Source organism: Saccharomycodes ludwigii, chromosome III (genome assembly GCF_020623625.1).
Source record: "Saccharomycodes ludwigii strain NBRC 1722 chromosome III, whole genome shotgun sequence".
Taxonomy (NCBI): Eukaryota; Fungi; Ascomycota; class Saccharomycetes; order Saccharomycodales; family Saccharomycodaceae; genus Saccharomycodes; species Saccharomycodes ludwigii.
In genome coordinates, this window is record NC_060202.1 from 1,460,498 (window position 1) to 1,485,576 (window position 25,079).

Genomic DNA, 25,079 nt, shown 5'->3' on the forward strand with positions numbered 1-25,079 from the left:
ATTTGATCAATTGGGTTTTCTTTATGTTTATATTTATGTGACCTTCTTAACATTACAATACGTTCTCATCTTGTTATTACTACCAAGATAGACAAGAATAACTTAGTTGGTGTACATTTTCGTGAAATGTGATATAATATTTGTATAAAAAAATTATTTTTTATTAATTTAACGTTTCTTTTTTTTTTTATTATTTCTTTTTTTCCTTTTTTTCTTTTTTCTTTTTTTATTATTTCACAAATTCACAAGAGATGCAAATATGGTCATCTACGGTGTTTTATAAGTGAAAAGAACTTGTAAAAAAAGAAATTTTAAATTAATTCTACACATAACTAATAAATCATAAACGTATTTATAAAGCTAAAAAAAAAAAAAAAAAATTAATTTATTATATAAAAGCAAGTAAAAAAAAAAAAAAAAAAAAAAGAGGGAAGAATAATATTTATCCTTTTTTCTTTCTTTCATTTTTTTTTTCTTGGATTTTAATACTACCCCTCCTCTCTAAAAATAATAAAGTAAAATTCAAGAATAGCATAAACAAAATGTCTGGTAATAGAGATCATCAATTCAATAGAAATAATTTCGGTTCTTCTCGTGGTGGAGATTTTAGAGGTTCTCATGGTAGTGATAGAAATGGTTACAATAGAGGCGGTAATGACTATAGAGGTAGAAGAGGTGGTGGTTTCAATAACAACCAAAAAGTTGTCAATTTAGATGAAAAACCAAATTGGGATTTAGATACTTTACCAAAATTTGAAAAAAATTTTTATTCTGAAGACCCAAAAGTTGCTGCCAGATCAGATGCTGAGATTGCTGAATTTAGAAAGGAAAATGAAATGACGATTTATGGTCATGATATTCCAAAGCCAATCACCACTTTTGACGAAGCTGGTTTCCCAGACTATGTCTTAAATGAAGTTAAAGAAGAAGGTTTTGAAAAACCAACTGGTATTCAATGCCAAGGTTGGCCAATGGCTTTGAGTGGGAGAGATATGATTGGTGTTGCTGCAACTGGTTCTGGTAAGACTTTGTCTTATTGTTTGCCTGCTATTGTGCATATTAACGCCCAGCCATTATTATCCCCAGGCGATGGTCCAATTGTTCTTGTTTTGGCCCCAACAAGAGAATTGGCTGTACAAATTCAAAAAGAGTGCTCTAAATTTGGTAGAACCTCTAGAATTAGAAACACATGTGTCTATGGTGGTGTTCCAAGAGGTCAACAAATTAGAGATTTGCAAAAGGGTGTTGAAATTTGTATTGCTACACCAGGTAGATTAATTGATATGTTGGAAACTGGCAAAACTAATTTGAAAAGGGTTACTTACTTGGTTTTGGATGAAGCTGACAGAATGTTAGATATGGGGTTTGAACCTCAAATCAGAAAGATTGTTGATCAAATCAGACCAGATAGACAGACTTTAATGTGGTCTGCTACTTGGCCTAAGGAAGTTCAAGCTTTAGCCAGGGATTATCTACACGACTATATCCAAGTTAACATCGGTTCTTTGGATTTGGCTGCTTCTCACAATATTAAACAAATTATTGAAGTTGTTTCTCAATATGACAAGAGAGATAGATTGGTTAAACATTTGGAGGTTGCATCTGAAGATAAAGAATCTAAAATATTAATTTTCTGCTCTACCAAAAGAGCTTGTGATGATGTTACATCTTATTTAAGAGGAGATGGGTGGCCAGCTTTGTGTATTCACGGTGATAAACAGCAACAGGAGCGTGATTGGGTTTTGAATGAGTTTAGAAGCGGTAGATCTCCAATTATGGTTGCTACTGATGTTGCAGCTAGAGGTATTGGTATGTATTAAGATTATCTTTTTTTTTTCTTATTATTACTAACTTGATTTTATAGAGCCATTTTTCGTTCGTTTTTTTTTTTTTTATTTTTTTTTTTTCATTTCACACAGTCATGAAGTATTTTTTTTACCAAGTATGATACGCTCATTTATTATTATGATGCATATTAGTACAAAAGGGAAAAAAAAAACAGCATATTTGTTTTGCATGGTTATTTAGGTTTTTGTTTGTCATTTAAATTATTGTGACAGCATGTACTTCATTACTAGGCTTGTATTGCTTTTTTTTTTACAAGTTTTTTGAAGGATTTCCATTTTTTTTTTTTTTTTTTTTTTTTTGCTTTTGGGTGACCCTTACCGTTATATGAAGTGTTTATGCGCAAAAGAGAGTGCTCTTTTAAGGCATTGTATCGGAGTTAAATATATTTTTGTTACAGTTTCTGTTGTTACTATATTCTTAGCCAATTTAACTCTAGTCATATTCTGCGTCCAAAGATAACATTTTGTATAATTTACAAAGAAAAGAAAGCAAATAAAAATGAAAAAGAGAGAAGAAAACAATATACTAAAACAAAAACGCGATTTGTACCATCCATTTTTAAGAACAAGTCTGTTTTTTTTTTTTTTTTTTTGCTTTGTTTCATCCTACTTCAATTGTTTCTGTGTTCAAAGATACCTGAAAAAAAATATATGTTATCTTTTTTTTATAAAAAAAGATGATAAAAAAAAACGATAGTATTATAAATTCCCTAATGTTCAATCTAACTTATATTTTCCAACAACAAAAAATTAAGATGGTTGAAACATCTTATGGAAACTAACTTTACAAGTTAAGAATATTGTTTCCGTTAACAATAAAGGCAGGAAATGTGGCGTACTTCAGGCTGTAATACTAGTAATATAATTATTAATATATTTAACCGTACAATACTTTTAGCTATTTTTACATTTATTGCTGAAATATATGCTAATATTCCTGTTGATCGACAACTATTGTAATAAAATCTCAGAAAAATGCTAATATATGTGATATTTTTTTCTGTGATTTTTACCTAATATTATTATGTGCATTCTGTTTGGGATGATAAGTTTAGGGATTGGAAGGGATGCTAGACTCATACATTTAATCGAGTAAGCTTATTTTTTGAATTTTTATTTACTAACACTTATATTTTTCTTTTTTGTTCATTTTTTTTTCTTTTTAAAAAAAAAAAAATTAATGTGTCAATGTCAATAGTAATATTTTTATGTTTTTAAATGTATTATTGTTTTCATTTTACTTGCACATTTTTTTTTTTTTTTTTTTCGATAAAAAAAAAGAGAAGGTTATTTTTATTTAGATGTCAAAGGTATTAATTACGTTATTAACTTTGATATGCCAGGTAATATTGAAGACTATGTTCATAGAATTGGTAGAACAGGTAGAGCTGGTACTAAAGGTACAGCTATTTCCTTTTTTACTGAAGATAATAAACCATTGGCTAACCAATTGATAGGTATTTTGAGAGAAGCTAAACAAGATGTTCCAGAAGATCTATTAAGATACGAGAGAGTTAGCCACAGAAACAATTACCATCCAAGATACGGTGGTCGTGGTGGCCGTGGCGGACGTGGTGGTCGTGGCGGCTATGGTGGTAATCGTGGCTTTGGTGGCCGTAATGGTGGTAATAATAGAAGATGGTAAATTTTGATATCTTTAAAATGCTATGTTACAACGTACGTTAGCATTTTTCTTATTTTCTTTGTTCAATCCCCCCCTATTATATGGATAATTTTTGGTTTGTAAATTATTATTGTATAGCATGTTTTAAGTACTAAAATTTATTTATTTTTTTCTTTTTTTTTTTTTTTTTTTGGTAATATGATTCTACTATTGCTTGACAAGGATACTTGTATCGTTCTTTCTTTGTTTGCTTTTTACAATTAAAATCTCATCAGGTACATTTATTTGTTGCAGTTAGAAAAATAAATGTATGAATTGTGTTATATTATATTATATATACATTGTATTAAACGAAAGAAAAAAAAAACCAAGTTTGATTTTTTTTTTTTCTTGTTAGTATGAAAACTATTCTTCACCAATCATCACCCCAATCGTCAATATCGTCCTGATTGTTATTTTTATGAGCTACGGAACGCTTGTTACTGTTATTACCGATCGACATGTTTTTAAAAGCCGTTTGCGAATTAATCTTTTTAGAGGCTGTTGTTATGCGTGAAGCGTTCGTTTTAATAGTTTTTCCGTGGCTTCTTTTGGGTTGTGTGGAAGCAATATCATCATCCATCCAGGATGGTTTCTGTATTGAAACCTTGGTACCGATATTATCCTTGGAAGTTGAGGACGTGGGGATTTTATTAGAGGTGACCTTAGAAGAAGTGTTTTTACTATCAATTTCTAAAAGATCGTTGTCATCATTGTCTTCAAATTCATCCCATGCAGAACCCCAATCATCGTCTATTATTTTTGGACTGTTATTTGATGTTCCTTTTACAGATTTAAAGTCTTTTTTAGTCGATATTGATTTAGTAGTAAAAACTTTTTTTGTTCGTGGTTTGGCAGTTTTAACGGAATTATAATCATCTTCAGTATTCCAATTGTCATCATCATCATCATCATTGTCACCTTGATCCCATAAACTTTCATCAGGGGTAGCTAACTTGTTATAGCTTGTATTATTGATTTTAATATCACCCAAATCCTTACATATAGAAGATTCTATTTTATTAGAATTTTTATTATCATAAAAAGAATTGTTCATATCTAGGCCTAAATTCGCAACCATTTCTCTAACTAGTACAAACTCATTAACATTTAATGATTCATTTATTTCACAGATATCGTTTTCATCGCTTGATTCCTCATTTAACTGTTCGTCGGTATAATCAGTGGAATCAATAGTTTCTTCAACCTTTCGTTCCAACTCAGTACATATTTTTTTAAATACTTGGCTAGCTAATTTTCTAACTTTAGGGCTTCCATCCATCATAATTGGAGCTACGCCACTTAGTAATTTATTAATCAAGATATCAATCGGCCAATCATTAATTTTATTATCTTCGTCACTAATATCGTTTTTCCCCTTATTAGATATTAGTTTTTTATTAATTAATTTCAAACAATGTAATTTGACCCTTGTTGATTCGGCTGGTTGATTCAAAGTTTTAATTAGTGCGGTACTAACAATCAGTAAAGCTTTGTCCGCACCTTGATAATCAATCAATTTATCCAAAATATCGTTACACAAAATATCCAACACCATCAACTTAACCTTATAATTGCCCTTATTTATATTAGTTCTAATATTTTGTAAATTAGCTAAATGACGTAGGAAATCATTATTAATAATTTTCAAGTCAAGTTGAGATAATAAAGAGTTGGTATCGCCAGCTTCAAACACTTTTAAGGTGTTCACTTTGATTTGTAAATTTTCGTCACTTAATCCAGTTAGAATTAAAGGATACAATTCTTTATTGATTGAAGTTTTAGGGAAAAATGCTATATAATGTGGTAAAAATTTCAATAATAGAAATCTAACCTGTCTATTAGGACATTTGAGTTGTGTCAACACTAATGTTTTTGCTTGTGCTGGATCACTGTGTTTAATGTTGGACAATGTTACGAGCAATAAAAGAAGTAACTTATTTTCGTTGGTACTATCTTGTGAAATATTGTTATTAGAAAGTAAATATTGGTTAAAAAAGGGCATGATAAATTTGTGACACAGATTAGGTGTAGTAGCATCCAATATGGTTGCTCCATTAACGTCGGGCAATAAAATTTTGGCCCATTGGATCAAAGTCGAAAACTGTTCTTGATTATCAGTGATAAATGGGAATTCATTCTGTAAAAAATCAAATAGTTGAATAAGTTTATATTGTGCTTTGATTTGATGTTGAAAACTTTTTAATATGGATAAAGAAGAAGATGCAAGTCTTTTCGCATTAATGTTGGTGTTGTTGGTAAGAAACTTCTTAAATTGGGGGAAATTGGACAAAATAAAAGTTTTAAATACTTGAAGGGTGTTATTGTTTCTATTGTCATTGTTACAAGGTACGATATTTTCCAAAGCAAAAATACACCATTCTCCGACTTTATTGTAATAAATATCGTTATTTAAGTCCAATCCGGTGATCTCTAAATTATTCTCAACCAACAACTGTAAAATTTTGTTTAGTTGATATAGCCCTAAAGCTATGGAGTCTTCGGTTTTTTCGGCATCATCATTTAGATGTAATTTAAACACTTGTTCGGTGACGATAATGTTAGAATCTGGGAAAACATCCAAAACTTTAACTAAACCAGGTAATCTTAATTGTTTAGCATTCTTGAAAATCAAATCAGTGGTGTTGGTACTAGTGGAGATATCATTATTTTTATAAATAAATATGCAAACTTTTACATTGTTATCTTTTTTTGAGGATCCTGCATAAACATCCCATAAGCCTGTGGAGTATATAGGTGTTTTTTCTTGGTAATAAGGAAAGGAGCTGAAGGTATTTCTTAAAAAGTTCATGTTTTGCTTATTTATATATATATGTATGTCTATTATTTTTATTTTTGGGTAAGTATTAAAAAAATAACTAAGTATTGGGTGATTTATGTTATTATTTTTTTATTCAGTCTGATTTTAATTATATATTTTTTTTTTTTTTTTTTCTTTTTTTCGGAAAAAAAGAAAGAAAGTAGCCGAGTTTGTAAATATGCCGATAGTATTTCGGAAAACAATTTACAATTTACGTTTTCTATTTCCATTGACATTTGAAAAAAGGCTCAAATGCCGCAGCAATTAACTGAAATCATTATACAATATTAATATATATTCGTTTATAATAAATAAAATATCTCAGCACATTAAACGAACAAATGAACAACATAAAATAAAATAAATAAACTTGAATTAAACTATATAAATTAAACTATATCAACTCTTGTGTAATAAATACCCAACGATAGAAACAACAACAATAAAGATGGCCAAAGCCAATCTACCATTACCCTTAGTGATTTGATTATCAGTCTCAGTACCGGCTTTAACTTCAGTTTCTACTTTTTCACTTGTAATATCTACATCACCAACATATAATTTTTTCAAAAACTTAATAGCATCATCGGAATGACCAATATCAGCGAAATCCTTGGTGGCATCTTTAGCGGCCAAATCTATAATGACTTCGTCACCACCTGGATGTTCGTCAATAAATTTGGTACAGTTATAGACCTTATCATTAATTATAATCCATAAATCATCAGCAGTGTTATGCTCAGCAATTTCCTTATAAGTGAAAGTTTTAGGTTCTGACATGTTTTTTGTTTTTGTTAATCTATAAATATTGCTACTTTATATTTTAATTTATTTTTTTTTTTTTTTTCTTTGAAAAGGAAGGGGGAGAAAAAAATGGTTAAAATTGAAGAATTGGTCGCTTAGCCTTAAATTTGTTCTTATGGGATAAGCGTTGTGAGACAAATTAGAATAACTGAAATAAAAATGGCTCGGTTTGAGACAGTGCAAATCGGAAAACAAAGAGGATTTGTTAATGTAGGAGTGAATGATAAAAAAAAAAAAAAAGAAAAGAAAAGAAAATTGAAAAAGAAAAAAGAAAAAAACATGACTTGTGGTTTTTATATATATCAAATTAAAAATTAAAAAATTAAAAAAAAAAAAAAAAAAAGTACAGCTGTGCGAATACCAGAAATTGTAGTTTTCTTATTTTGGTTAACAACGATAAAATGTTTTTTTTTTATTTTTTATTTTTTATTTTCTATTAACGAAAAAAGAATAATAAAAGAGATCTTAAAGGAAGTAGAACAGTTATTTGCATCGTACAATGTGATATAATTCCAATAAACGAGGAACTCACAATTATTAATAATAAGAATTTATCGTTGAAAAAAAAAAAAAGAAAAATAATAATAATAATAATTCAACAAAAAAAAAATATCATTTATCATGCTCATCTACCGTTCTTTCCTCTATTTAATTATAACAGCCAAATTATAATTCGAAACCGCTTGTACTTATCAAATAGAAAACATATCGGTTTCCATAAATTATGAAATTGGGTTCAAGAAAAATGCTTTATACAAATAATAATAAAACTTAAATAAAATACCACCATAACTAAACATAAAATTATAGTGCTTTTAACTATCTAATAAAAAATAAAATTTTATTAATATAAACGAAGGCCGAAAAAGAAGAAAAAACAACAAATTTTCATTATATATTAATAAAACAATAAAAACAAATCATGCTGCCATATGTTAAAACTTAAAATCAATGTCTTTCTCAGCTAATTTCTGTAACCTTTTGTTATGTTTTACATTAGCCTTTATTTTTAACTCCTTAGCATTTTTCTCAATCTTGTTATCAGTAATAACCTTTGGCCTATACCTGCGTAAATTTTGAATTTTTTCATCGCCACCAGTTAGTAATTTGACGCTTAACAAGTGGCCCATAACCAAATAGTTGTCCATTGTTTCGCAAGCTATTTTAGCATCATCTTTATTAACAAATTCTATAAACGCATAATGTCTACTTTTACCTGTTTTCTTATTTCTAGCTAATCTTACATCTTTCAAATCACCAAATTGTGAAAAATACTTGGCTAATTCATCCTCATGGAAGCCATTAGGTAACCTGCCAACATATATAATACGGGAAGGTGTAGCAGTCGTATCATTTTCTTTACTATTTTTTTTTCAGCTTGCTTTTTTTTATCTAGTTTCTTAATAGTATGTTTATTGTCTTTTGAGACATTGGCAGAGGTGGTCAAAGTACTGTCATCAGTTTCGAAGCCTTTGATCAATGGTTCTTCTTCTTGATCTTTTTTATTATTTTTTATTATTTTTTCAGATGCCATAATTCTTAGTATATATTCTGTTGTATCTTTTCTATTGTTATTATTTGCTTCTTAATGGTTTTTAGCCAGTAGTAGTAATTCGTGTAGAAATGTTGCTTTTCAATAAATGTTTATAAATTATTCAACTACATAATGTTAGTTATTTTATTTTCAATATTTTGATAGAAAAAATGATTTTTCTACAAAAAAAAAAAAGAAAAAAAAAAAAAAAAAAAAAAAAAAGAAACGTTCAATTAAAAAAAAAAAAAAAAAGTATATATCCGATGAAATCAATACGGATATCTCGTACAACTTAGCCTTTTTTTTTAATTCTTATTGTTGTTGTTATTTTTAACAGTTTACAATCTCAAGTTGCTATCAATATCAAATAAGTTTTCAGTTTTTTTTTTTTTTTTTTTTTTCCTTTGATGAAAATTATTTTGGTGTAAAGCATAATTAAAAACGCTAAATCAGACATAATATATATTCAGAAAATGCCGTTTATCAAAGATTTATCCGATAAATATCATATTGTATTAGGATCCTCATCACCAAGAAGATTGGATATATTAACTAATAATATAGGATTGGCTGAAATTGAAGTAATTATTCCCACTTTTGAAGAAAATTTAGACAAGGGCAATTATATCAATAATCCTTTGCAGTATGTCCTGGATACATCATATTATAAAGCTTTAAATCTGCTTGATATCATACAAAATAGTAATAATTTTTCTACCAATAAAAATAAACCTGTTATCTGTATATGCTGTGACACTATAGTTACAAAAAACAATATCATATATGAAAAGCCTTCCAGTCCTGCTGAAAATCTTAAAAATTTAAAAGAATTCTGCTATTCCAATGGTAATAAAAGTAATAACATTGTTTCTGTCATTAGTTCTGTAGTTATTATAGAAATTAACAACAAAAATATTAATAATAATGAACAGACTTGCATTAAAAATTACAAGCTACACAAATTCCATGAAATTACAAATTTAGAATTTGATCCAGAAACACCTATCGAATTAATCAAAGATTGGGTTGATACTGGGAATGGATTAAACGCAAGTGGTGGCTTCCAAATACAAAAATTTAGTGGTTGTTTTATATCTAAAATTGACGGTGATTACTTCAATGTTATGGGGTTGCCCTTTAATAAAACTGTTAAAACATTGTATGATATTTATAAAAATAACTAGTTCGTATTGATTACATATGTTTACATAGGAGTATTGTATTCTGTTAATTTCAAAACATCCTTGACAATTTTTATATTGTGCTCTTCTAAATCATTGTTAGCCTCTTTTGATTTTTTCTGTGTGTCTTCGCCTTCTTTCTCTGATTCATTTCTTGTTATTACTAATTCAGTTCCTACCAACTTATTCCATTCTCCTCTATATATTTTATCTCCTATTTTAATTAATGGTGATTCTGAATCTAATCCTGAATACTGAAAAATAGTTGGGTCATCGTCATCTTCAATACCGTTAGGATTGTTGTTATCTTTATCCAAAGATGTAGAATTTGATGATTTAGTATTACCATTATCTTTTTTTGTTATTTTGGTTGGATTTTTGCTAGTTACAGGTAATTGAATAGTAACGAAAACGTCCTCGGTAATATATTCATCGTCAGCACCTTTGTTTTCATCAATATTGATCGAATCAGAACCCTTATTAAAACCACTCATATTTTGTTGTTGTTTTTTTAGCTTCATTTCCTCATCAGAACCTGCCTCCGCTTTTGTCCTGAAATCCCAATGCATCTCTTCGCCTTTAGTTAAAAACTCAGTATTGCCGTTCATAATCATAACCCAGTGTCTGTTCAACACATTTAATTTGTTTCCATTGGTAATATTTTGCTCTTCGGTACAAATATACTTATCTATAGAACAAGCACCACTTCTAATAATAGTACCCTTGTTATCAAGAGGCTGTAATACATTATCAAAACCCAACAAAGCCATCCCCAAAGCAATTTTGGTTGCCGCATGAGTAACAATCATTATTCTTTCTACAGCGGGGAATCCACGCTCGACTTTATTAATAAATTGTGGCCAAAATTTTAAACATCTTTGCATTATAGAATCATCAGTCTCACCCAACTTGTTAGGTATAACCTCACACCACATGTCTTTTTCAATGTATTTTTCTCCATGAAGGAACAACTTTCGTAAAAGTTCAGGCTTGGCAGGTTGTGGGATACAATATCTCTTTTCTTTGTAATATTCTCCAACCCCAGTATCTAGCTGGATCGTTTTATCTAAAAGTTGAGCAAGCGGATAAATAGTCTGAATACATCTATAGAATGGTGAACTGATTAATAATTGTGGTTGTTCCTCCTCCGGCAATGAGTGAATATAATGTGCTAACTCCTGTGCTTGATTTTCACCGTGTGAAGCTAAGGGAACGTCACTATCTACACCTGTTGGTGGTGGTGGATACGGTCCATTAGGTAACCAGTTGGATCTATAACCGTGTCTAGCAATATATATTGTGTTAACTACCATTTATGTATTTATGCCGTTGTCGAAGTTTAGTTTGCCTTTTCCTTTTGGCAGAATGACGTAACTTTTTTTTTTTTCCCCCTCTTCTTTATCGATCGGAAGTAAGTTGAAGATTGATTTGATCAATCTTAATAAAAAAAAAAAAAAAGGATAAAAAAGCGAAAACTGAAAAGGAAAATAAATGTACTACATACATATATATATGTGTGTGTGTGTGTGTGTATTTACGGATAATGATCTTTAACTGCAGCCTATAATTTTTTAACTTTGGATAAAATTTGAATCTTTAATGAAACTTTTTTTTTTTTTTTTTTCTTATAGTAAAGTACTGATAACTCACGTGGATAGTATTTTTAGAAGAATATTATAAAGATTCGTGTATTAACCAATAATAGACAAATAGAATGTTTACTTTATTATTATTATATATTTTTGTTTACTTTTTAAAGGGAATTTGTTATGATTTCCTGCAGATTAACATAAAATTATAAAAATAATAAACATAAATATCACTATTTATCCGATTTCCCTTTTGTCCTCATGTATCCGGATAAAAGCGCATTGTACCGGTAATAATAATAATACCGAAAAATAATTTCTTATTATTAAATCTTTCAAATTTAAAAACTCGTCTTTAGCTAAACTATGCATTTATTTCTCTCACTGTGTTATCCAAAGAAAAAAAAAAAAATATCAACAACAATAGCAATATAGTAACAAAAAAAAAAAGTCTATTTCCTCCTTTTAAATTTTAAATCTTGTAATCAAAATGAGTTCAGATAGTGTAATAGACAATAAAAGGATTAAAAAATTAGCTATATCTAAACCTATAGTGTATGGCAATACTGCCAAAAAATTAGAAGAAAGCGCAAGAACTGATTATATCCCTAAAGAGCATACTCACTTATGGACTGTTTTTGTTAAATCGCCAACAATCAATGGCGATCAAGATTTGACAAAGTATATTAAAAAAGTCATTTTCAAATTGCATGAAACTTATCCAAATTCCATTCGGACTATCGAACAACCACCTTTTGAAGTCACCGAAACAGGTTGGGGCGAATTTGAAATTAATATCAAAATTGTTTTTCAGGATGGTAGCAACGAAAAAATTATCAATTTTTACCATCTACTAAGATTACACCCATACTATATGATACCAAATGTCTCAACTGACAATGGTACTCCTAATAATGGCACGAACGCTAATAAAGATATTAAAAACACACATACAATTGTACCTGCTTTTAAAAAGCAAAATGTAATTGCAAAAGATGGTGAAAAATTGAAAATAGATGAAGATAAAGGTCATGTACAAAGCTTGTTTTTCGACGAAATCGTATTTAATGAGCCTTATATAAAATTTTTTCAACACAACTTATTAGCCCCTTCAATATTGCCAAATAATAAAACAGATGCTAAAATTCAGCCATTTTCTCGACAATTGGAATTAGAAGAAATTAAAAGGTTGGATGTTGCAACGGAGGAGGTGGAAAAACAAATAAAGGAATATCACCAAAAGCTTATAGATTTACAGAAATGAATTTAAAAAAAAATAATAAAATAAATTATCAGCAAGTTTAAAATTGAAAAGCTTGAATTGTAAACACAAAGGGGGAAAAAAAAATAGCTATAAATACATGAAATGAACCCATTTTTTTTTTCTCCTTTTTTATTCAAATAATAAAAAAAAAAAATTAAATTAAATAAAAAAAAATAATACACCACTTGATTCACTTAGGACTTAAAGGTTTCCATGCATCCATACTCAATTCAGGTTTTTTAGCAAGAACTGTTGGAGGGCCACCAGTATTACCATTTTTTTTAACTTTTGGCGTGGATCCTTTATTAGATGCGGTGGTATTGGTATCTTTTGCAACAGATAAATCAGGATTCTTAAATGGTACCTTAGGTGGCGATATATCTTTTTTAGGCTTCAAAATGCTTTCTGAATTAAAACCAGGAGGTAATTTTACATTTAATGGTGGTTCCGGTCTATGCGTTATATCATCGGGTAAAGTAGACATGCTGACAGTATGTCTTGGGGCTGGTGGTGTTGGCGGTGCGTTAACATTTGTAATACTTGTAGTCTCTGTGGTATTAGCGGTAGCGGTTTTATTGGTATTCAAACTACTATCAGTTATCCTACTAGTTCCTGATGCATTAGAACCAACAGGTGATGAAAGTGACTTCGGTTTTAATGGAACCAGAGGCGGCGTGGAAGAGCGGAAACTCATGTCGCTAATAGTGTTAATGGGCGAGGATACGCTAGAGGTTGAGTCCGTTATAGGACCGTTACCGATATCTAAATCCAACAAATTAATTTCTAAGGGTAATTGCTTCCCATTTTCGCTTCTTTTTGGATCTAGTATGCCGCTCTTTCTCGGAGGAGGAACAGGTTTGCTATTAATAGTACTAGTTGACGAAATTGGTAATTTCGCCGATAAAATTTGTCCCAGCGGATTCACTGTTTGTTTATTTTTATTATCCGTTATTTTTTCCCCTGCTTCTTTTTCCTCCTCTTCCTCAATCAGCAAGGAAGAAGCGCTTATAGCACTTTCATTCGGATGTAACACCTTATAGTCTTTTTTAAATTTGTCAATGAATTCATCTTTTTTATTTTGGTTGACAAATTCAACCTTAGACCTGTAAGCTGCATATACTGGTTTATGGTCACTAAAGTGTAAACAAACATCAGAATACGATAAAGGTCTTAAATTTTTCCCATTATACAAAATTCTATCTGTCCAAGATGGTGTTCTTGCCTTTTCTGATGTGTCATACAAATCTGTACCCAAATCATATTTATATGTTGGCGGAAATCTAATTGTTGGCTCCTTAAACCCCTTGAAAACAACACCTGCATTGATTTCTTGTGTTAATTGATCATATTGGAGCAATTTACTTAGATTGCTTGGGGCATTCTTGTCGCTCAAGACTTTTCTAACTTCCTCATTAGGCAAATCTATTCTATAATTCAAATCCCCTAGCCAAAAAATGTTATCATGGATTGGGATAGTTTTGCCCCTAGTAAATTTAACATTTTTCATAATGGATTCAAAATCAATACGACGTTCTTCAAAATTGGACACACCAGCAGCCAAATGGGAATTTACAAAACAAAACGATGTCTCACCATAATTAAATCTAATTGCAACTGCTCCCTTATTCCCAGCAATCCCACCAAACCCAGTTTTTTTGGACCCACCTTCAACCTGTTTAACATTGTTAACTTTATCAGCCCTAACAAAAAATAAAATCATTAAAGAGGTCATTTGTTCCGCCCTCAACATCATGTATTTATCACCACCATTTTCCGTATTGTTACTATATTGATTTAAACAGTCATTAACCATATTTACCCAAATAGATCTCTTGGAATAATCTGCATTTAATAATGAACCTGCAGTTAGTTCAATAACCTCTTGTAGGCCCAACACAACAATATCCGGTTGGAATTTATCACCAATTGGGTATAACCATTTACTTAGATCACTTTTCCTGGTGATACCATTAACATTATAGGTACCAATTAATAAATTTATGGTATCTGAGAGTGTATATTGGTCAGAAACTTTAGCCAACTGAGAACTAACATATTCCATCATCGGATCATATAACTGAACAGCCAATTGATTTGGCAATTTACCCAACAATTTATCAATATTGTTTTGTTTATCCTTATCCATAAAATTATTGATATAGATTCTACTAACAGATTTAGTGGCATCGGCCAACGCTCCGGCAAATGACATTTTACCCTTTCTAGAAAATGAAGACTTCAATGCATTTGTACCAGTGTAAATTTGGGAAATTTGGTCTCCATTGTCAGCCCATAAAGTGTTGTGCTTTATGAAACAATCAATTTCCTCGTCAAACATTGAGGTGGATTTACTTTTCAATAACTTAAAATCTTGTAAAAATAATTTAAACACTAAGTTGCTAATAAATTGTTGAATTAAATTAGTTCTATCCAAACAATCCAAACAATTCACCCTGAAAACACCGTGCTGTTCACTCAGTGTTTTGCCCTCAACGACATCATACGAAAAATACCCACTATCTAGCAGAAAATCCTGTATCAACGGTTTTAATTTCACGGCAGCAGAAAATCCTTCAGTGGCAGTCTCCTTGTGGAAATCAAATTCAGTCAAAAATATATTGTCTTTATATTTGGAATTTTTTATGTGCTTCCTATACCTCCTTGTCAATTCAATTTCTGACGACTTTGTGGATAATAAATTAACTACATCTACAGGACCATATTTTGAGCACAATTTATTGAAATGTTCATCAAACGTAGGTTGTGTAGCTTCTACAGATCTAGTGATAGAGACTTTTGGGTTCAAAATAGAGGTATCTTGTTCCCAAAAAACAGGAACGCTTCCTCTTACTTCAGTAAATGCAAAACAATATTCCTTGGAATACATGACAAACTCAGTTTCAACAAAGTTTGCTACATTTCCGTCATCATCAATGCCTCTGGCATTGTATCTGGTACCTGCTCTTTTCCAACTCTGTTTTGAAATAACAGTCAAAGACACTTTCAACTTATTAACATAAGACATATATGTTTCCGCAAAACCTCTAATAACAGTAGTCAAAAACCCTTCTTCGTCCAAAATATCCTTTTCACCATCAGATAATCTATCTCTAAAAGAGATAACTTCTTGCATTAAAAACGAGTTCCACATATACTCTTCTTCATAATGATCCAGGCTTAAAGAGTGGTTATTTTTCAAGCCGCCTCTGTTTTGTAAAGTTGAAGTTAAGTCAAAATCAGAACTATAGTAAAACGAGCCGCTACTTAATAATTTTCTCAAGTCATGGCATGGGTGTTTGGCCAATAAACCATCGTCAATTATATTATTAGACACGTTGTTTGTACCTCTGGCATATTCTGCGCTATGGTTTGACGTATTGGTTGTAAACCCCCCACTGTTGGTTCGATATTGTAATTCGACATCAGGTTCGTACATCAATGTATTAGAAGCAGAACGAGGCGTATTATTCGTGTTGTTTTTGCTACTAGATGCACCATTGTCATCATTTGTTTGCAAAATGGGGTATCCGTTTGAATCTATTTCAACAAAATCCCATTTGGGATCATTTAGACAAAAAAAATCAACTGCAAAAATTTTGTTGACAGATTCATGGGGAATAGGCTGTGCCACTTTAGTTTTCCCAGTGATACAAGCAATAAAAATTAAATTGTTTAATTCAATTAGGCCAATAAACCCGTAAATATCATGAAAAGAAAGCTTTTGAAAAAAATTACTATTTTTGTTGTTTGAATTGGATTTTTTGCAATTTTCCAACACAAATGATTTAGGTTTTAATTGAATAGCACATGAAGGAATTTGATTATTAACGCATTGAAAGATTAACGCATAATTTGTTGAGCATACTGCAATTTGACGATCCTCTGGATGTTGCTTAACGTAAAGTTCCATTGTTGTGTATAAATGTAGTTTTATTTATAAATGTTTGTCTTATTTCGGAAGTTTAATCTAGATCTGTATTGGAGTAGAAGGAAGGGGTATGAGGAAAAGAAGGAAAGAAAGAAAGAAAAAAAAAAGTTCCTTTTAATAAAATAATAAGTTAATTTTCTTAATCTTAATTTGAGGTTAACTGTATATAACTTCTTAAATTATTCTTCTCTTGGAATATATTTTTTTTTTTTAATCTTTTTTACATAGATTTGCTATATTGAAGAAAAAGAAAAAAAAAAAAAAAAAAAAAAAAAAAAATTGAAAGTTAGAAAAGGAGAATTTTTAAAATCATAGGGGAAAAAATATACAATATATTCAAAGGAAAAGAAAATACTAAAAGAAAAAAAATTTTTTTTTTTCGGTGGGAAAAAACAAAAACAATAACAAAAAGTGCAACAAACATTAAAATTCATGTTTGATGAAGTAAAAAAGAAAAAAAAAAAAAAAAAAAAATTTCCCATTTAATATTATTATATAGTAATAAATAAATAAATAAATTAATCAATCAGCAAGTATGCACATACACATATATACATACATAAAATAATGACATAATAAATCCACCAACATCGCTAGTTTTCAACATCTAACTTAGGCAGAAACCTTATTAGCAGTATTGTTGCTGTCATTTAAATATTCTTCTGGAACTATTATATTATCAGATGCAATGATATTATTTAAGGTAGAGACTATACAATCCATTGGAGCATCACCAACATCTTCAGAAACACTAACACCCCATTGATAAGCTTTTTCGTTATCAGATTCACGTCTATATCCCAAATGAATGTAAGAAGCCGCTTTGGCATCCTTACCGGTACCGATGGCATGTTCAGTGTAGTTGGTAACCTCCAAATTGACTTGCAAAGTTTTAGATAATGCATCAATCAAACAAGAAATTGGACCATTACCTTCACCTTGAATATCAATAATATCACCACTAGAAAATTGGATCTGGCCAGTTAGAATTCTCTTTTGGGAATCCTTAGAGGATGAATCGCTATATGGTTTTTGAATAACATAATCAATCAATTTGAATTCAGCACTATTAGTGTTTTCTATGCCATAATTGTAACTTTTTCTGAACAATTCAGTGATTTCTTTACTCTTCAATTCTCTACCTAATTTATCTGCCTCATTTTGAACAATAGAGGAGAATTCAATTTGCATATTTCTTGGTAAATCCAAGCCCAAAGTTTTCAAAATAATCCAGGCGGCACCACCTTTACCAGATTGAGAGTTAACTCTGATAACAGCTTCGTAATCTCTGCCAATATCTTGTGGATCCAATGGCAAGTATGGAATTCTCCAATATTGGCCCAATGGATGATTTTCAGCGCGTCTTTTTTCTTGCAAAGTAAACCCTTTCTTGATAGCATCTTGATGAGACCCACTGAATGCACAGGCAACTAAATCCCCAGCGTATGGAGCTCTTGGATGAATAGGAACTTTGTTGCAACGCTCAGCAACTTCGATAACGCTTCTAATATCACTAAAGTCCAAATTTGGAGAAACACCTTGAGTATACATATTTAAGGCAATAGTAATTAAATCAACATTACCTGTACGTTCACCATTACCAAATAGACACCCTTCGACACGGTCTGCACCAGCTAGCATACCCAACTCAGAAGCAGCAACACCACAGCCACGATCATTGTGGCAATGTGTAGAAATACAGACTTTCTCGCGCTCGCTGATATGGGTGGAGAAATATTCTACCTGATCGGCATAAACGTTTGGACTAGAGACTTCCACAGTTGCTGGTAAATTGAAAATGATTGGGTTTTCTTCGGATGGACCCCAGGCTTCCTTAACAGCTTCACATATTTCGACAGAAAATTCAGCAGGAGTGTCACTAAAACATTCAGGAGAAAATTGATAAGACCAAATAGTACCACTTTGCTTAGGATCATCTTTAGTTAATTTTCTAACCAACTTAGTGGCTTCAATAGCCTTTGCAATGGCTTCTTTTTGGCTCATTTGGAAAACAACGTCACGGAATAAATCACTAGTAGCTAGATAAGTATGGATAGTAGCTTTTTTAGCACCAGTCAAGGAGTCAACAGTTCTTCTAATCAAGTGTTCTCTTGATTGAACCAAAGCTTGGATAGAAACATCATCTGGAACATTTTCAACAGCATACCTGGTGAAATCGAAATCTGTTTGGGAGGCACTTGGGAATGCAACTTCGATTTCTTTAAAACCAAGACTTATTAATTTATGAAAGTATTCCTTCTTTTGTTCCACACTCATTGGATCAGGTAAGGATTGGTTACCATCTCTCAAATCAGTGCTCAACCAACGTGGAGCCTTAGTAATTTTATTATTTGGCCATTGTCTGTTTGGTAAATTGACCTGTTGGCATGGCTTGTACTTCTTGGATGGATCCTTTAGCATATTTTTATATTTTAATTGGACTGGTGGGATAGATTTAGTTCTTATTTTCCCACCGACAGCGGCCACTTGCTCGGCAGCACATCTTACTAGAGTTTTGAAAAACATTTTTTTTTCTCTCTCTTTAGCTATGTGTTATTGATTCTTGTTGGTATGAGTTAAAATGAAAAGAAAAGAAGCTAATGATTAAAAAAAAAAAAAAATAAAAATAAGAATAAAATGAAGAATTGTAGTTATGTTTTATAATAACAAGACATTAAATAAGAAACAGAAATGTAATAATGAAAGCAGGAGAAGAAAGTAAAAAGAAAAAGCTTGAAAATGAAAAGGTCTGAAAAAAAAAGAAAAGAAAAGAAGAGAAAAAGAATAAAAAAAAAAAAAAAGTGAAGCAAAGAAAGTTATATATAATGGGATTATTAACTTATGTCCAAGGGAATTTGAAAAAACTTTTCATTTTCATTTTCATTTGAGTCATTTGTCATATGTGATGCATTAATGAAAAAAAAAAATTAGAAAAAAACACGAAGTTGTCAGTCGTTATTTTTTTTTCTCCATTTAACAAAACTTCGTAGTGATCATTCTGTAATTGTATTTTACCGTGCATGTGCGGACTACACACAATCAGGACTCTACGTCACTTTTAAAAGCTCTACTTATTTTTTCTCTCCGGTTCCGGTGCAAATTTATTATCACCAAACATTAAAAATAAAAATAAAAATAAAAATAAAAATAAAAATAAAAATAAAATTTTAAAAATCAGCAGAGGTAACCCAAAGGGCGGTGGTGTGGGTTTAAATTTTTTAAAAATAATCTACTGTCTAGAACATTTACTACCACTAAAAACTCTACCGAATAAATTTGTTAGAATAATATTTTAAATGCCTACCGGTTCGGTTACCTATTTAATTACTTAAAAATAAATGAAGCTCGGTTAAATAGAAATATATATATATATGATATTATTAGTTACTGAAACACACAAAACAAACAAATTTTTCTACTTGCTTGCTTACTTACTTACTTAATGAACGCTTTTTGTCCTTATTCTTTTTATGTTAACAGAAGGCCGTCTAATCATGTTAAAAGAGGGACTATTGCTTTTTTTAACCGTGCTATCACTATTTGTTTCTATACTATCAATATTATCGCCTTCTTTATTTAAAAGTAATATCTTCTTGAGCAGTTTCTTGTTCGTTACCATATTAATAAAACTACTCTTTCTATTGTTACTGTTACCAGCGGTGTTACCACTATTAGTAATATTTTTGGTATTGATAGTTGATGTAGTAAATGCAGGTGTTGATGAAACAATATTCTTTTTATTATTAATCTTGGAAGGATTTTGTCCCAGTTTAGCGTTGGTGTTAGGTAAAGAATGCACTTTCATTTTTGGTATCAATGAACTCTTGGATGCACTTTTTAAATTATTACTATTGTTGCCATTAACATTGTGGATACCTAATTCTTCCTCGCTACTCGTACTTGCTATAGCTGAACTTTTAATACTAAAGGTTCCACTGGAAGTATTACTTGTACTATCCGCAGTATTATTACTAATAACAGGACTAATGGTATTAGGAGCGGTATTAATACTGTTTTCTTTGGCTTTGTTACTTATATAGTTCAGATAGTTATCTTGCAATAGACTATAAATACAGTGTCTAATCTCTAATAAATCATCGTATTTGGGAATTTCAAAATTATCAAAATATAAATCGAATTTACTTCTTATATTTTCTGATAAATTGCACTGCTGGGGTGCATTAATTTTAATAAACTGAGAATATACTGAATTTATCCATAGATCCAAGGGAAATTTATATTTATTGGGTAGCTTTAAACCTTCGTCTATATCAACTTCATAATAATATAAAAAAGGTTGGGAATTAATCATAAACAATAAATTTTCTTCACAGTGTTTCTTTACTAGATATTTATGAAAAGAGTCTAAATTATATTCCATGGTACTACTCACAGTACTGTTGTCAAAGGATTGCGATATTATGTCATTTAAATTGGGTATACTGGGGCTAGTCTGCATTTTCTTTTTCTTTTTCTTTTTCTTTTTTTTTTTTCTTTTTTCTTCTTCTTCTTCTTTTTTGCTAGTAGTAGTGGTAAGAATGATAAAAAAATAATAATGGCAACAAGAATATTATTAAAAAAATACAAGAAATAAAGGAACTAGTGTACATATATATATATATATAACGACTTTTTTGGGTAATATTATCATGTCAATAATAAAGGTACGTAAACAAAAAGAAAAAGAAAAGAAAAAAAAAAAAATTAACTAATTAATTAAAAAAAAATAAAAAAATGAATCTGTTAAGATAAGAAAAATAAGAATACAAATTTCATTTCTTTTATATAAATAATAAAACAAAGATATAAATAACTTATTTCTAGGCAAAGTCACTCAGTATCTTTATTTATCTATTCATTTAGTTATTTATTTTGTGCTTTTATAAAAAATAACTAACCAAAAGAAAAAAAAAAAAAGCAATTTATTGGCCTTTTTGGTTACTTTCTGTATGAGTTATTAATAATACGCTTGTTTTATTTTATTTTAAATTAAGTGTTTATTCAACATTTCTAAACGGTGAGCACTTTCCTGCGTATTGGAGAAGAAAAAGTGGGTTTTTTTTTTTTATTTTATTTTTCAACGTGCTATTTTCTGTGTGTGTACGTTTCTGTGGACGGCTAGGAGAGATGTATGTCCTTTTTATTTTCTTGATTATGAAACGTTTTTTTTGTATTTTTTTTTTTTTGTTATTAATATTATCATCCTGTTATCTAAGATCTTATTAAATTAAATTCAATCCAAAAATAAAAAATATTTCCACACCCCTCCCCGTACAAATATCTTTTAATTTATGTCAAAACTAATCATTCCCAACAAAGCTCATTAGCCCTCTCTTTTATAAAGTTTGAACAAGTGTTAAAAAAATAAATTTATTATTATGAAAACGTTTTTTTTTTTATCTTGTTTGGTTATTTGTTTACTTTTACATTTTACATTTTACGTTTTCCGTTTCCATTAAAGCCTTGTTGATGTCTTTATCTCCAAAAAAAAAAATTTTTTTCTTATTAATTATCACATAAACAAAGTTGCAAAATACGTTTAAATAAATCAAAAAAATAATGTAACCTTTCCCCTGAGCATTATCAATAAATTGCGTGGAACTCCTATTTGCAAGAAAAAAAAAAAAAAAAAAAAAAATTAAAAGTGATGCACTTATTTGCCAATGTTCTACGACATTATACAATTCCATAATTACTATTGTCATATACAGTTATCTTAAACTTGTACGCAAAACAAAAACAAAAAAAGAAAAAAAAGAAATGGGAAGAAAATTAAAAAAAAAAAAAAAAAAAAAAGGAAAAATGAGAATGAACGTATTACAAATACATTTATGATTAAAAAGTACCGTAATGTGCACGTGACACCCCTTCCCCAACTTTTTGTTTACCCGACTATAATGAAAACTTAAAAAAAAAAAAAAAAAAAAACTGTGGTACTACCAAAAAAAAAAAAAAGTCACATATTATTACCACTAATATTAATCACCCATACTTGCATATACCACAGTTTTAATATAAATATAAGATATTCTTTCAAATTAGTAAATTAAAAGCAATTATCATCTTCGTCATCGTGATTTCTTTGAAATAACTATAATTTTTTTTCTTTTTCCCTTTCCATCGTAAGAAAAATTCAACTGAAAAAAAAAAAAAAAAAAAAAGAAAAAACAAACAAAACAACCATTTTTAATCTCTACATATAATAGTACCAAGAGGTAAGGAATATACAAGAATATCTGGTGTGTGGGTCAAAACAAACGGAAAGAAAAGAAATTGAATGTATTATCATAAAACATAATATGAGTTTTACTAATAACAATAACAACAATAACAACGATAGTAACAGTGATAACATTAATACGGAGTTTGTGAATTTTTTTGATGGAACCCCCAGCAACAATATTAATGAAAGTAATACTAATGCTAATAACAATAATACTCATTTATATAACCGTATTCAACACCCCATAATTCCTGCTAATATCGATACTGGTAACTCTGCCAATGGTAATAACTTTCTTCATAATGATGAAACGCCTGCTATACTATTAGAACAATTGGCCTATATAGATAATTTCATTCCACAGTTAGAAGACGATTTGCATGGTAGTAATGCAAATATTAGCAATTCCAATACAGAACCGCACACTTTTGAATTCAATACTGAAAATACTAATGCGAGTAATAACGGTAACAGTAACATATTTAATAGCATGAATATTGATGATAGACTAGCAGCAGAATTAAGTGTTTTTGCCCATGAAACCTTTATTTTTCCCGATGAAGATAAAAACACCAATGGTAATGATCATCATGATATTTATGATGATACCAATCATGCGACTAATACTATGAATAATGAGCTTAATAATACTGTTTCTAACAATATTAATAATAATCCAAATACTAATCATATTATTGGTAACAATAACACCCCAGATCTTCCCAAACATAAACATCTAACTGATAGAAAGCGTAATTTATTGGCTAAACAATACGATTTATCAAGAAAAAGATTTTCGACCAAAAATAATGCTAACCGTTCATCTCCTAATAACAATATTAATATTACTAGTCCTCAAAGCTCCAATGTTAATAGTAACCAATTTTTTACCAATATAAACCAAGGCAATACACCTATCCCTTCCAACACCAATAGCTTTGACCATGGCGGGTTTACCAATGTAGATATCTTGGACTACAATCGTACTAATCAAATAGAACGTATCAATAATGATGCTACTAGTGACAGGAATAATATTACGCATAATCACCTTAATAATTCTCCTATAAGTGACATATTTTCACCACATATGAAGAATTCTCCAAATGAATTTTCAGTATATACTCCGACCGCACTTAATGGCAATACAAATTCTATTACTACTACTGGTAGTAATAACAGCGGCAATATTACTCAAAATGCTAATACAAATAGTGCATTTTCTACTGTACCAACATCGATATTGATATCTAAATTCCCTAAAGTTACTGTACCCCATGGAGCTAAAGAATCTTTATTACAATTGGGTTTAACCGTTGATCAAATAGATTCCATCGCTGTCATTGTCAGTTATTTTCAAAGAGAAAATTATAGATTTACGGATAATTTGGTAAATAACGTTGATAATTTGAACAGTAATAATAATACTAATCATATTTTAAACACAAATGATTTATTGCTCTCTTTTTTAAACAATAATAGCGTCATAAAGAAAAAACGTACTTTAGGAGAAAGAAAAGAAGAAGAAGAAAAAGAAGAAAAAGAAGAGCGAGTAGGTGAAAAGGGTGGAGGAGGCAATGATGTTATTGAACAACAAATTCAGGATGGGGAAGAAGGAAGTCGGAAAAAGAAAAAAAAAGAAGAAAAAAGAAATGGACAACAAAAACAAAATAAAGAAAAGGAAATTGTGCAGCAAAAACAACAAGAAAAAAAAGAGGACAATAGAACACTGGATCTAAATGGAGCTCAGAGTAATGATGCTAAGAAATCTAAAAACAACAATAGCGTCAATACTTTTAATGGAACAATTACCACGGATAATGGCATACGGAATGACACCACCAGTATTGATAAAAATAAAGAAAACAATAATAATAATAATAATAATAATAATCACTCATCCAAGAAAAATATATCAAACATTGGCTCATCTTCTCTTGGCAACGATTGCAGCAGTAGTGATGGTGCTAATGATAACGCAAATAAAAATGACAACAAACCATCAAAGCGAGCTAGGAATACTGCTAATATTTCTACTAATGATGAAACCAAAAAAGATTCTTTAGAAAATCGAATAAGCGAGCTATCTGAACTAGCAGTTGATTTAAAGAATAAAATCCGAAAATTGGAGTTAGAAAATAAATTATTAAAAAAATTGGTTATGGAAAGAGGTGGGTTTAAAAACTTAGAAGACCTAGATAGTTTAAAAAAACAATAACATATAT

General features: G+C 29.9%; 11 protein-coding genes across 11 annotated transcripts; 4 read left to right on the plus strand and 7 right to left on the minus strand.

The window, feature by feature from the left end:
* Positions 1-542: 542 nt before the first annotated feature.
* DBP2 (DEAD-box ATP-dependent RNA helicase DBP2) lies at positions 543-3,492 on the plus strand (the record flags this gene model as incomplete). The annotated part of the gene is made up of 2 exons (XM_046081474.1): positions 543-1,761; positions 3,158-3,492. The coding sequence occupies 2 exons, from the start codon at positions 543-545 to the stop codon at positions 3,490-3,492; spliced, it is 1,554 nt and encodes a 517-aa protein (XP_045935339.1).
* A 391-nt stretch (positions 3,493-3,883) lies between these two features.
* Positions 3,884-6,322, minus strand: CEX1 (COPI-interacting protein CEX1; the record flags this gene model as incomplete). The annotated part of the gene is made up of 1 exon (XM_046077559.1): positions 3,884-6,322. One exon carries the CDS (start codon positions 6,320-6,322, stop codon positions 3,884-3,886), a length of 2,439 nt encoding a protein of 812 aa, XP_045935340.1.
* A 408-nt stretch (positions 6,323-6,730) lies between these two features.
* CYB5 (Cyb5p) lies at positions 6,731-7,111 on the minus strand (the record flags this gene model as incomplete). Its single annotated transcript, XM_046077560.1, has 1 exon — positions 6,731-7,111. The coding sequence occupies one exon, from the start codon at positions 7,109-7,111 to the stop codon at positions 6,731-6,733; it is 381 nt and encodes a 126-aa protein (XP_045935341.1).
* Positions 7,112-8,414: 1,303 nt separating this feature from the next.
* On the minus strand, positions 8,415-8,669 carry SCDLUD_002901 (uncharacterized protein; the record flags this gene model as incomplete). Its single annotated transcript, XM_046077561.1, has 1 exon — positions 8,415-8,669. The coding sequence occupies one exon, from the start codon at positions 8,667-8,669 to the stop codon at positions 8,415-8,417; it is 255 nt and encodes an 84-aa protein (XP_045935342.1).
* Positions 8,670-9,142: 473 nt separating this feature from the next.
* Positions 9,143-9,853, plus strand: SCDLUD_002902 (nucleotide diphosphatase; the record flags this gene model as incomplete). The annotated part of the gene is made up of 1 exon (XM_046077562.1): positions 9,143-9,853. The coding sequence occupies one exon, from the start codon at positions 9,143-9,145 to the stop codon at positions 9,851-9,853; it is 711 nt and encodes a 236-aa protein (XP_045935343.1).
* A 20-nt stretch (positions 9,854-9,873) lies between these two features.
* SCDLUD_002903 (uncharacterized protein) lies at positions 9,874-11,163 on the minus strand (the record flags this gene model as incomplete). The annotated part of the gene is made up of 1 exon (XM_046077563.1): positions 9,874-11,163. The coding sequence occupies one exon, from the start codon at positions 11,161-11,163 to the stop codon at positions 9,874-9,876; it is 1,290 nt and encodes a 429-aa protein (XP_045935344.1).
* A 766-nt stretch (positions 11,164-11,929) lies between these two features.
* YAF9 (YEATS domain-containing protein YAF9) lies at positions 11,930-12,703 on the plus strand (the record flags this gene model as incomplete). Its single annotated transcript, XM_046077564.1, has 1 exon — positions 11,930-12,703. One exon carries the CDS (start codon positions 11,930-11,932, stop codon positions 12,701-12,703), a length of 774 nt encoding a protein of 257 aa, XP_045935345.1.
* Positions 12,704-12,893: 190 nt separating this feature from the next.
* SCDLUD_002905 (uncharacterized protein) lies at positions 12,894-16,613 on the minus strand (the record flags this gene model as incomplete). The annotated part of the gene is made up of 1 exon (XM_046077565.1): positions 12,894-16,613. One exon carries the CDS (start codon positions 16,611-16,613, stop codon positions 12,894-12,896), a length of 3,720 nt encoding a protein of 1,239 aa, XP_045935346.1.
* A 630-nt stretch (positions 16,614-17,243) lies between these two features.
* SCDLUD_002906 (2-isopropylmalate synthase LEU4) lies at positions 17,244-19,157 on the minus strand (the record flags this gene model as incomplete). The annotated part of the gene is made up of 1 exon (XM_046077566.1): positions 17,244-19,157. One exon carries the CDS (start codon positions 19,155-19,157, stop codon positions 17,244-17,246), a length of 1,914 nt encoding a protein of 637 aa, XP_045935347.1.
* A 913-nt stretch (positions 19,158-20,070) lies between these two features.
* Positions 20,071-21,090, minus strand: RGS2 (GTPase-activating protein RGS2; the record flags this gene model as incomplete). Its single annotated transcript, XM_046077567.1, has 1 exon — positions 20,071-21,090. The coding sequence occupies one exon, from the start codon at positions 21,088-21,090 to the stop codon at positions 20,071-20,073; it is 1,020 nt and encodes a 339-aa protein (XP_045935348.1).
* A 1,840-nt stretch (positions 21,091-22,930) lies between these two features.
* Positions 22,931-25,072, plus strand: MET4 (Met4p; the record flags this gene model as incomplete). The annotated part of the gene is made up of 1 exon (XM_046077568.1): positions 22,931-25,072. The coding sequence occupies one exon, from the start codon at positions 22,931-22,933 to the stop codon at positions 25,070-25,072; it is 2,142 nt and encodes a 713-aa protein (XP_045935349.1).
* Positions 25,073-25,079: the final 7 nt, after the last annotated feature.